General features: G+C 44.7%; 1 protein-coding gene across 1 annotated transcript in view; it reads right to left on the bottom strand.

Moving 5' to 3' along the window:
* Positions 1–11,062, bottom strand: part of troap (trophinin associated protein) — a 41,636-nt gene extending 30,574 nt beyond the window's left edge. The window contains exons 1-4 of the mRNA XM_085972847.1: positions 10,760–11,062; positions 8,063–8,261; positions 4,611–4,954; positions 2,942–3,087 (exon numbers count right to left, since the gene is read on the bottom strand). Coding sequence (XP_085828973.1) covers positions 2,942–3,087; positions 4,611–4,954; positions 8,063–8,261; positions 10,760–10,815 — 745 coding nt within the window. The 5' untranslated portion in view covers positions 10,816–11,062. The remainder of the gene's footprint in view (positions 1–2,941; positions 3,088–4,610; positions 4,955–8,062; positions 8,262–10,759) is intronic.
* Between the last annotated feature and the right edge of the window lie 1,210 nt (positions 11,063–12,272).

The following is a 12,272-nucleotide window of genomic DNA, read 5'->3' as shown; positions in this document are numbered from 1 at the left end:
ACAGTGTTAAGAAAGAATAGGCTGGCTCCTGTTCACTTTGGGATTTATTGTAATAAAATAGAACATGCACTGATGTCACACTTCTGTTAATCATGGAATTTAGACATACAGGAAAGGCTGCACTTATTCATAGCTGATGATTATTGGCACGGTCACATAGGGCAAAGAGGGCTGATTTTGTGTCATGTTGCAGGATGAGTAGAGGATTGAGGAAATGTCCCTTTATTTGAACGCAGGAGAAGAGGAGGTACGGCACTGGTGTCAAAGATAGACTGCGTTACATAGAAGAGAAGATTTCAGTGACGAGATGTGCCCTGATGGCCAACGTTCCCTTTAAGCACCGCGGCCGTGCAGTGTTCCAGGGTTCCCGTGCAGCCGGCTTTTCAATGTAAAAACGCGCATGCGCGGTATTTTGAATGGCCTGCGCAGTCCCTTAAAGGGACCGCGCCGCGCCAAAAAAAAGAGGGAACATAGCTGATAGCCCTTGCAGTAAATGCTACCCGACTCTCCTTTGCTCCATCCAGTGCTGCTCCTCCATGATAATGACATACAAGTATATGCCATACCTGCTCCCGAGAAGCCCTCACTGTGGGTAGGGGGGTGAAAATCTCTTGGTGGTCTTATCCTATCAGAAACAAGTTCAGGTGTGTCAGCACAATGGCAAAAAAGAGTGTTTTTCAACTGCAGAAATCGCTAGTGAAACTCTCCACACACTTCAGTCTCAGAAGCTCCTCACTTCAGACTGTCTGAGTTGATCCTGGCAACTGGTGTGCCTTATAATTCTCGGTTTAAACTTACCACAAGTGCTGAGAGTGTGTAAAAGCAGGAAACTGGCAGCTGCTGAGCCAATGGCAATTGGGATTCGGCTGGCAAATCGTGGGAAGGGTCAAAAAGCCCATGGGAATTTGGGTGCGGGGAAAAAAGATCAAGTTTGAGGTGGAAAACTGGCGTGAACTGCTCTTGCCCCATTTTCCTGCCACAAAAAGTTACTTGCCCCGATTATGCGCTGCAATTTTGCCAAAAAAAGGGCATGGTAATTCTCCGCGAGAACGTTTACTATCTGGATTTCTTTACTCACTGTACAACTGGTTTTATTGTGTTCTCTCTGGTTAGTTATTTGTGCAAAGCATGCCGATTACATCTTGAATTCCAAGCTTCCAAGTGAATATGCCAAACCAATAGTACTGCATTCATTTTGGGGACATTTTATTATTTATTAGAAATACAGAAGAGATTGAAGTGAATGAGTCACAAGGTTAAACCCAGATTTCAAGATTCAAACAATGTTCAACTCATCTAGGTCCCAAGGCTACATTGCATTCTATGAGCATCCTTAGAGCAGAGAAGGCTGAGGGGGGACCTGATTGAGGCGTACAAAATTATGAGGGGCACAGATAGGGTAGATACAAAGGAACTTTTCCCCTTAGTAGGAGGGGTCAATAACCAGGGGGCATAGTTTCAAGGTAAGGGGCAGGAGGTTTAGAGGGGATTTGAGGAAAAAAAGTTTTTCACCCAGAGGGTGGTTGGAATCTGGAACTCACTGCCTGAAAGGGTGGTAGAGGCAGGAACCCTCAACATTCAAGAAGCATTTGGATGAGCACTTGAAACGCCATAGCATACAAGGCTACGGACCAAGTGCTGGAAAATGGGATTAGAATAGACAGGGCTTGATGGCTGGCGCAGACACGATGGGCCGAAGGGCCGCTTTCTGTGCTGTATAACTCTATGAAAGACTCGAAATGGGATAGACCTGACAATTGAAGTCAATCTCTGAGCTGGATCTGAAATATAGGCCAGAATTTTAATCAGGAGGAGAGTTGGAAGCGGTCGGGAAACCCGGGAGGCCCTGCCAAATTTAATGGTTGCATTTCAAAGGTCTGTTTCCTGCCCACAGCCAGCCAGATGGAGAGGCAGGCTGGCTGCAGGCGGGTAGGCCTGAGACACAAGGCCGCAGAGAGAAGGGATGGAGGGATCGGGTGGGGGCCGGAGCATCTTGGCGGGGGGGGGGGGGGGGGGGGGGGGGGGTGGATTTAAAAGAAAAATTGGAGGCCTTGTGGTGGTTCTCCGATCGTGGGGGGTGGGATAAAAAGGGACACTGGATCCAGGAGGCAAGTGTAAAGGCACTTACCTCCTGGATCCATCAGTCCTATCCTTACTTTAGCTGGCGGGTTCCTCCGAGGCCTGCGAAACCCCGACCAGCCAGTGTCAAATTTGAAATGCTGGTTAAATCTGAGGCACGTCAGCCTCATTATAATATTTAAATGGGCGACCCGCCTCCGTTAAAACTGGAAGTGGACGGGTTGGAGGCAGGTTCTGATCGGGATTCTGCTTTTTAACACTTTAACCTCCCACACGACCCCAACGCGCCTATTTTTTGGGGGTTAAAGTTTTCCCCAAAGTGTTGACACCCCCTGCATTTTAATCAATTACACACAAATACTAGTTTACAACTTTAGAATCTTGCTCCATCTTTACCACAAGAATGGATCTTGTGCCTAAACTCACCATTAACCTTGAGCACCGTTTTCCCCGGCAAAGCAGAAAGAACAAATTGCCACGCCTTCCATCAAGCGAGGAGGGAACGACACTGAATTACCACAAAGCAGGAGTTCTGCTTTTCCTAAAGGCAGCTGGCATGGTGAACATGTGTTTTGTGACTAAGGGGTGGTCACAGACATAAAGATAGGGCAAAGCAAGTTCCTTCCATAGTTCTTCTCGCCACATTACCAAAATCACAGCTGTTGGTAATGTTTTAACAGCTACAGACCAGCAATCTGCACATGTTTTAGTCAAACTGCCTTTGGTTTTGTATATTTGGGGCAATTAGGTCAACTGGCACCCATGGGTACATTCACCCATTTAAAACAGAAGGTTGAATGCACATGCCACCACGTGTATTCTGCCCTCTTCAAGATTGCATCGAAGGATTTACTCCAAGTACCTGTATTTGGTTTAATGGTCTCATTCCGTAGGATCTCCATTTTTGCTTTTGCCGGTGGTGAAGGCGGCTTGATCTCACGTGCTGAATTCTGGACATAGGAGCTCTTGGTTTTACTCGGAGTGGCGCTTGTCTGCCAAGGACCAAAGCTGGAGACAGACAAGACAGTAAAACTACATTGTCACCATAGCACTGAACCACAAGGGAGACACAAGACAGACCAGAAGTTCAAGATCACTGAATGCCATTGATGATTCGAGGACCCAACCCTGCTAAAAATACTTTTCATACACCAACCAACTAGGGGAGATTAGGATGGAAAGAGTTTGCACTAGATATTTAGAACGATTTCAGTGTTGAGTAAACATGGTCTTAATTAACGCATGATGCTGGCTGCTTAAAACAGAGTCAAGAAAATTTGATATATACATCACCCCCTCCCCAATTGTTGGAAAACAATGGACACCATTCTTCAGCTAGTTCAGGAATAGGTGCACAAGTTATCTGCTCAGGCCCACTTGTAAAAATAAAGAGGGCAATTGAGTAATGCTTCACAGTCAGTAAATAAAGAAAAGAAATGCTGGACTTGGATGTAAATCCTGCAGGCAACAAAGTGACAAGCTGTGAAACAGTCGCCAATCATGATCAGTCTCTAAGATTTTTTTTTTTTTTTATTTTTTTTTTTAAAAATACAGCGGATGACAATTACTATATGTATTTTCACAAAATTATATTGATCTAATGGTTTGTGAATTGGCACTTTGTGTCATGTTAACCACAGAAATGGTTTTGTTTTGTGTCATTTCAGCTAGCCTGTGCGGCAAGCAGAACCATCACAGTGCACCATTCTGGCCAGGTCATCACCAACTAGCCTTTGACATCATTTTACACATCAACCTCACTTAAAAAAAGTCGTCGTCGTACGTGTCTTCATACTGTTCCCTTTGGAGAACTGTATGAAGTGGTGGAAGGATTTCTGGCCGCGATTAACGCTCCTTCCGTGACCGTAACCATCTTCGTACCAGCCATTAGGGTGGTTAGTCCTATGGCGGGAGGGTTTTACGGGCTCCCACAACCCATACGAGGGGGGGTGTGGGGGCCACCCACACCCGCAAGTATCCCGCTGGATGTCAACCCAGAATTTAGAGCTGGAGCTCTGACTCCACTTACCGGGACTGTCTGGAGCGGGGTTCGAAACCCTACGCCTTCTGGCCCAGCGGCGGGGATGCTACCGCTATGCCAAAGGCCCACTCCACTTAAAAAAAAGTGAATGTAATTAATAAAAAAAAACATCTCTTACAAAACTCTGATTGGTTATCCAACTGTATATAGATTACTTTATCAGCCCTTTTCATTCTTTTACAAGTGGGGACAGGGAGAGAGAGAGAGAAATGAATTTTATACTTACTGATGTAAGAAAAAGGAGGCTTACCATCAAGTAACTTTAAAGTAAGCTTTAAGTAACTTATAAACACACTATATACAAGAGAGGTCTTTACCATGCCTCTGGTAGAAGCCTCTTACAATACTGAACAGACCAGTATTTATACCAGTCCAACAGGAAGTGACATGACAGGAAGTGAGGTATGTACACAGTTCATAGTTCATAGTTCACAGTTCACAGGAAGTGATGACATAACTTCCCGGAAGTTATTATTTTTATCACACTTACTGCTTTTCTTTCTTTGCCACCTCACTCTCGTCAAGTTTCAGGGTTGCAACTCTTGGACCCAAGTCTCTGCCCTCTTGGTGAGCTGCTGGCCCACAGCCTTGGTTCTGGATTGGTTTTATTTCAACTGCAGCCTGATCTGTAGCTACCATCGCACACTTGGCATCAACTGGATCACTTTCCTCGGATTCGGCTGACTCTGTCTTGGTTACTGCACATGATATTGCCAGTGTATTCTCACCAACTGTTTGATCTGTGCTCACGAGCCGAGTTGACTTGGCTCCTCTGGATGCTGCAAAGTTAAATGGAACTGGCTGGGTGCAGGCCTTTTTGGCAGCCGTTTGTTTCTATAAAATGATAAACGGGACACAAAAACATCCAAGTGATCAACTGTATTTAGAATAAAAACATTCAAAATCAAAACATGACAAGCAAAGATACTGGCAACACAAGTTTACTAAATTCAGTGCCGTTTAGCAAGAAATTAAAGATTCAATTGGTCAATTTCAGACTCAGTCAGGCACATGTTAAACAATCAAAATTGGTTAAAATTAAATTTGAGGAATTTCCCATCTTAAAATGGACAGTTGTGGCAGAGCCACCAGGGGATTCAGGACAATTGTTTATAATTCCTTTAACAGCAATGTAGTGCAACCGGGGGCTGCACCTTTAATGTATCTGTTAACTGTACTATGGCTTCTTTCCTTTACTCCGCGTGATGACGTCATGCCGCCCGTCACGTGATCCCCCAACGGCGGGAAGAACGTCATGACGTCAGTGCTCGGAACCTTCTAGCAGTTCTAGAGAGGCTTTCAACCAGACCAGACCTATTTGCATTGTATCCAGCAGTTTACTGTTTAACTTCGTTTGTTCATTAAATTTTATTGTTTTTGATTCTCTGCGTCGATCTCAATTCTTCAGCTAGGAACCTCCGTTCCTACACAGTGATATTTTCTGCAATCGTCTCGAAATCTAGAAATCAAATAAGTGGTATCGACTGAGCAATGAACACTAGCCAGCTCCATCTCAATTTAGTCACTGTAAAACACATTGCATGTTTTAAAAAAGTTACCTGAAAAGCTTGGGGTGCAGCAGCTTACGAATCAATAAAAAGGTCCTAAATGAGATCCCTTGTCGTCTTTGCTGAGTTAGTTAACCTAGCTAGGATAGCGGTGGGAGTGCTACATTGCACCTCCGTGTCTGGGCTGGAGGAGGAAGAGCCAGACAGGACCCCCCCACTCCTGCTGGGAAGTGTGAGTGACTGTATCGACGCCAGGGCAGGGTCAGCTAGAATTGTTTTTCCCTCCCCTATGGTCAAACAACTTCCCAGTGCTGCTTAGATTCACACTTGAATGGGCTACTTAGTCACTTATCAGAAGGCTAGTGGCAGTCATGGAACCTCGAGTCAACACCTTGAGGATAGAATTGGAGAAAAGGAAGCTTTTCCTGAACGCTTGATGCAAGTTACAGGTGTGAACAATACACTGGATTTTTACAACAATTCTCTTCTGATCGCAACAGAAGGGAGGCAATTGTTCGGAGGGGGGAGATTAAATTCTATAGGTAGTTTTATTAATGAGTGAAGTCCTTTATGAGATCTTTACAGTTTGCAATTATGAATAATCAGAATTCATTCACATTGCTTCCATGTAATAATATGTATAAAAGAAGTGTCTTGTGGTTACCCAACTAGGAAAATGAAAAAGATTTGCCCAACACACAAGATTAGTACAATTTAACATTGAACTGATGTCAAAATGTAGCACTTAATCCCATGGTATGGTGTTCAATAAACTGATGTGTGATTTAGAATATCTTGCAGTTTAGAGAGCCACTGGAAATATTATAGCCAGCACCTGTAGAAGTCTGCAGCACCTCAAGTCCAAGTTCTGCTGATGCTTGACTTGTGCAATCAAATTACATGATTTGAAGTGCAGTAACATTCTTTTTATTTATGGAGGCGGAGTGATAGTGGGTTAGCAGACTGCCTGCTCACCTCAGACCCCAGCCTGGCTTAGAGATGACAATCCACCTAAAGTTGTAAGGGAGGTTGAGGCAATGTGCACCTAGTTCCCAGCGGATATGGACTCGTAGCACAAAAAGGTCTAGAATGGTAGCAGTCTCACTAAGCGTTCACAACCAGAAGGAGGATTGGTGTGAGCAATGGAAAAACTCCACACGGGTGCTCAAGGTGTACTTCATTCTGCATCTGGCCTGGGAGTGCTCAATCAGAACACTCCGTACCAAATGTGGAATTATAATTTTCATTCCCCAGCTCAGATAGCCCTCACGCCGAGCACAAAAACACACACACATCCTGGGAAATGTATTCTGGATATGCCATTTCTGTACAACATGGAGTGAAATAAACTGCTATCATTGCTGGTTTGACCACATGGTTCAATTATAGAAACAGCCATGACACCCACCACTGCCAAAAAAAAGCTTGCTGAAAAAGGAGAATAAAAGTAGCTGCTCTTTCGTGCTTCATTGGAGTAGTTTTCCTGATATTGCCTTCGGGGTGGGGATCTACACCTACCAAAAGTACATATTGGAAATCCGGGCACACAGAGTTCTTTTGATATGTGTTCTTAAAAAGAAAGAAAGAAAGACTTGGATTTCTGTAGTGCCTTTCATGACCTCAGGACGTCCCAAAGCACTTTACAGCTAATGAAGTGCGAAGTGTAGTCACTGTTGTAATGTGGCAGCCAATTGCACACAGCAAGCTCCCACAAACAGCAATGATATAATGACCAGATAATGTGTTTGTTACGTTAATTGAGGGATAAATATTGGCCAGCACACCGGGGAGAACTTCCCTGCTCTTCTTCGAAATAGTGCCATGGGATCTTTTACTTCCACCTGAGAGGGTCTCATCCGAAAGATGGCACCTTGGCACTGCACTGGAGCGTCAGCCTAGATTTTTGTGCTCAAGTCTCTGGAGTGGGACTTCAACTCACAACCTTCTGATTCAGAGGCGAGAGTCCAACCCACTGAGCCACAGCTTACAAGCAAACAAGGCTCCACACCAGGAGTACCAAGTCAGAAATGACCCCGCATTTGTATACAAGATGAACATTGAAGCACCTGAAGGTTGGGCTAACATCAAGAAATTGTACAAGCTTTGCTACTACAGTAACAGTGCCACCGGAACCCCTCAGAGTGACTGATTGGAATTCCCTTGCCAAAATTGCAAGATCCCTTTTAAAACTAGTGTCGCAGGTCCAGGAGATGAAGATTAAACCATTCAAGCTTTCCTCTCTGGTATAATTGAGGGACTAAGTTGTAATTTACCAAGAGGCTCCTTTTCCTTTAGATGCTCTAGAATTTAAAATCCACAGAAATGTCTCCCACTGTCCTGATATTGGGATACAAAACTTTGCTCAAACTCACATTACAGATCAGCAAGTTCTCAAATGCCTAGCAATGCCACATGTACTGGACAACAAATTTACCTTCTGGAAGTTTTGATCCCAATTTTGATGCAACTTTTTGAAGTCCGGAACAGATTTGACTTTTAGCTTTTTCACTGGCACAGGTAGTTTACTTCCACACACAGCAGCTCCTTTCTCTGGCCTAACTGGTCTTGGACAGTTTTCTTTGTTGGCCACAGCTGGCTTCACAGGTCGAGCCTTGTGAGCGAGACACGCATTTCTGCCAAGAAACCAAATAGTCAGTTATTTTGAGCCCCGTGTTTTGTGGCGCATGAGATTGCACACAATACCAAAGCAAAACGATGGCAGGTTACTCTTCTATCAGGTAACAAATAACATACTGACACTGATCACCATATGAATGTGTGCCTACAGCATTCATGGATGTTTAATCAAGGTGGAGGTTGATGATCGGAGTTGCACAGGTTTTTGCCTGGAAAGCCAACAAAGCTCTCTTCTGCATCAATTCCACCGGTCTCTTTCCTGCCACCCCTCCACTGCCCTGTCCAAACCAAATTGGCCAAGACCACAGAAGGAACAGGAAGTTGCCAAACCCAAACACCATTCCCACATTCTACTAAATATCCAAGTCCCCTCTCGCACCACCGCCTGCTTCCAGTAAATAACACGCTCAATCTCTGGCTGGCCCCACTTAGCCTGCAACCCATTTGTCCACTATCTCCTACCTACTTGCTTAAAGTACCCCTTAAACCAAAAGTGATAGCTGGTACTAACAGCTTTAAAAACACGTCAAGTATGTCAGGTTAAGAAGAGTTCACCATACACATTAGGATAGATCTATACTTTGGGAGAGGGAGAAAGAATGGAGAGATCCAAGGTCAGGAAAGGCCAGGTCAGGCACAATGCATCAGAGGAAGTCTCAGAACGAGACCACTCAAGAGCACATGACCTGGCTACCTCAAACAACCTGCGGTACGGCACCTCACCAACCAGAGAGACCCCGCTTCCAACAGCAGTCACTACAACACATCATTTCTCTGTACAAGGGATGACCGTCCACAGCTTGTCTATGCTGCAACATTTCAGATCTAAACAGTGATACATCCAAAAGAAAAGCAAGCTATCTGGCCAGATCACATTTTAAATTTAACCAGATAATCTAATTACCTACAACTGGATTGTCCATACAAGATTTTTATAAAGTGTTATTCACCCATAAAAAAGCAAAATAATGCAAATTACACAAAAACAGAAAAAGCTGGAAACACAGCAGGTCAGTCAGTATCTATGGAGAGAACAGTCAATTTTTCAGGTTCACACCAGTCTTCAGAACTGAAAAATACAAGATGAACAAGCATACTAATAGAATCAAAGGGGACGAGGATGGAAAAAACAAAAGCAGAGAGCAAGTATCAGTGGAAGGATTGTTGGATTATATAACCGATCATCTCAGTCAAATAATAGAAAGAAGCATTAAAGAAACCAAGGCAGTGTGAAAGGCTAAGGCAGTGGAAGGCCTAAGAAAAAGGTGAGCAAATAGGAGAGATGGAAAACAGAGAGAACCTGGGGATCAGGTTAGAAATTAAAACAGAAAATACTGGCAAAGCGCAGCAGGTCCATCATCTCCAAAAGAAAAAACACTGTTCTTTCTCCTTTTGCAGTTTTTAAGCAGAAAGCTGAGGAGGGTAAGATTTTTGCTAGGCTTAGAAGTTTAGAATGCAGCAGGGTAGTTCAGAGTTACTTTGTATAAGTAGAGCAAGACAACCAACTGATGTGGGGAAGCATAGCATATTCGTTATTTTGTATCACTACACAAAGGTTGTGCTGATTGAATTTAGTGAGTTTGATCATAAATATTGCTTTGTACATTCATTTGCTGTGAAATAAAGCAGTTTAATTAACTATTTACTAGCCCCATCTTACCAGGTATTTTCTTAACAGCTTATTTCCATTAGTTGACTGATGCGATTTGTTTCATCATCCAGCAATCACTCCAAAACACTTTCCCTTTTTTCTGATTCTATTAATAGGCTTGCTCATCTCATATTTTTGAGTTGCATAGAAAGGTGCAAACCCAAGACACCAACTGTCTGTTCTCTCCACAAATGCTGACTAGTGTGTTTCCAGCCTTTTCTGTTTCTCGCCTTACAGATTCTCATCATTTCACCATCTCCCACCCTCCCTCAGGAAACTCAACAACTTACATCTGTGTAGTGATACAAAATAATGAATACACGGTGCTTCCCCACATCAGTTGGTTATCTTGCTTTCCTTAAACAAAGTAACCCTGAACTCCTGCAAGAAAGGGTGGCCCAATCCAAGCTTCTGCCAATGCTGCTCTCAAATTGACTGCAAAAGGTACATGAGTCAGCACCCTGATGGAGGCTCCCTATTGACCCAACACCCCAGTCAGCATCTCCCTGGGTACTTGAGCTTAAGAGCTACCCCCCTGCACACATTATTTGTGTATCAATGTGCACAGATCACAATGTCTTAGTCAGAACTTAAGAAGCAGGAATTCTATTATATTTTGCAGATGGATGGCACAATGTGCTTCCTGTTTAAATGGCCACCTTGGTGCCAATACTTCCCGGCTGGGTCTGCCCAGGCTCGATTATTCCCCATATATGCTCCCCAGTCACACCCCTACGGTTGACCTGAAGGGTGGGATGTTGTAGTGGCCGTCTTTGGCCTGGAGCTATCTGAATATAGAACTGGGTCACCCTCCTGCCCCGTCGGCCCACCGGACATCCTCACCTGGGGGCTGTGGCAACCGAACCCCGTGGGTTCGCTCCCCTCTCGGCGGCTGCCATCCTCGGTGAAGTTTTCCTTTTCAAAGCGAAACCCGGTTGCCTTTCGATCTCCGCGCAGCTTCTCCTCAGGCTTTACTGTTGCGAAAAGGGGCCCCGCTTTTTGCCTCGGTCGCTCGCTCTCTCTGATTGAATTTTCCCCGTCCAGTTCGTAAAAAAATAGCAAACCTTCGATTGGCCCGTTCCTCCGCCGAGCTGTCCAATCCACTGCCGCCGAGCAAAAACATCACCAGGACAACCCGCAAGGTCTCGTCAGTTCTCGCGAGACTTCCTGCGAGCTCGAGCCAGCTCCACCGAAAGAGAGGCGGAGTCTGCGCGGGTCGCTGGAGGCCCACTGCCGCAGTCGACACCAGGCAGTAATATCCTGATTGAATTCGATAAGTTTTTCTTTTTGTTTTAATTACAATATGGATTGTTGTTGTTAATTTGTTTGCTGATTAATGACAAAAGCCATCCTAGTTCCATCCGTGGCTCAGTGCCTCTGAGTCAGAAATGTAAGAAGTCACACAACACCAGGTTATAGCCCAACAGCTTTATTTGAAATCACAAGCTTTCAGAGCGCTGCTCCTTCTTCAGGTGAAGTGGAGAAATGCATAAAGACACAGCTTATATAGTCAGAGAATCATGTCAGATGTTTACAGGTAACCTTTCCAACTGCCATTTATCACACCTCGGCAGAGAGATAATCACAGCAGTCAAAGGTGTGAATGGTGTCCAAACAGGTCAGTCAGAAGGTTGTGGGTTCAAGTCCTACTCCAGAGACTTGAGCACCAAAATCCAGGCTGACACTCCCAGTGCGGTGCTGAGGGAGTGCTGCACTGTCGGAGGTGCCGTCTTTCAGATGAGACATTAAACCGAGGCCCCGTCTGCCCTCTCCGGTGGGCGTAAAAAATCCCGCGGCCACTATTTCGAAGAAGAGCAGAGGAGTTATCCCCAGTGTCCTGGCCAATATTTATCCCTCAATCAACATCACTGAAAAACAGATTATCTGGTCATTATCTCATTGCTGTTTGTGGGCGCTTGCTGTGCGCAAATTGGCTGCCGCATTTCCCACATTACAACAGTGACGACACTTCAAAAGTACTTCATTGGCTGCAAAGCGCTTTGAGAGCACTTGGAAAACAGTGACAGGATCAGACAAAGTCAACATGGATTTACAAAAGGTAAATCGTGCTTGACTAATCTGGAACTTTTTGAGGATGTAGCTGGTAGAATAGATAAGGGAGAACCAGTGAATGTGGTGTATTTGGACTTTCAGAAGGCTTTCGATAAGGTCCCGCATAAGAGATTAGCGTGTAAAGTTAAAGCACATGGGATTGGGGGTAAGGTACTGTCTTGGATAGAGAACTGGTTGGCAGACAGGAAGCAAAGAGTTGGAATAAATGGGTCTTTTTCCGAGTGGCAGGCAGTGACTAGTGGGGTACTGCAGGGATCGGTGCTAGGACCCCAGTTATTCACAA

Source organism: Somniosus microcephalus, chromosome 33, assembly GCF_052327205.1.
Source record: "Somniosus microcephalus isolate GS21.2 chromosome 33, FLI_Smic_1.0, whole genome shotgun sequence".
Lineage (NCBI taxonomy): Eukaryota > Metazoa > Chordata > Chondrichthyes > Squaliformes > Somniosidae > Somniosus > Somniosus microcephalus.
This window is presented reverse-complemented; position numbering and strand designations above follow the sequence as displayed.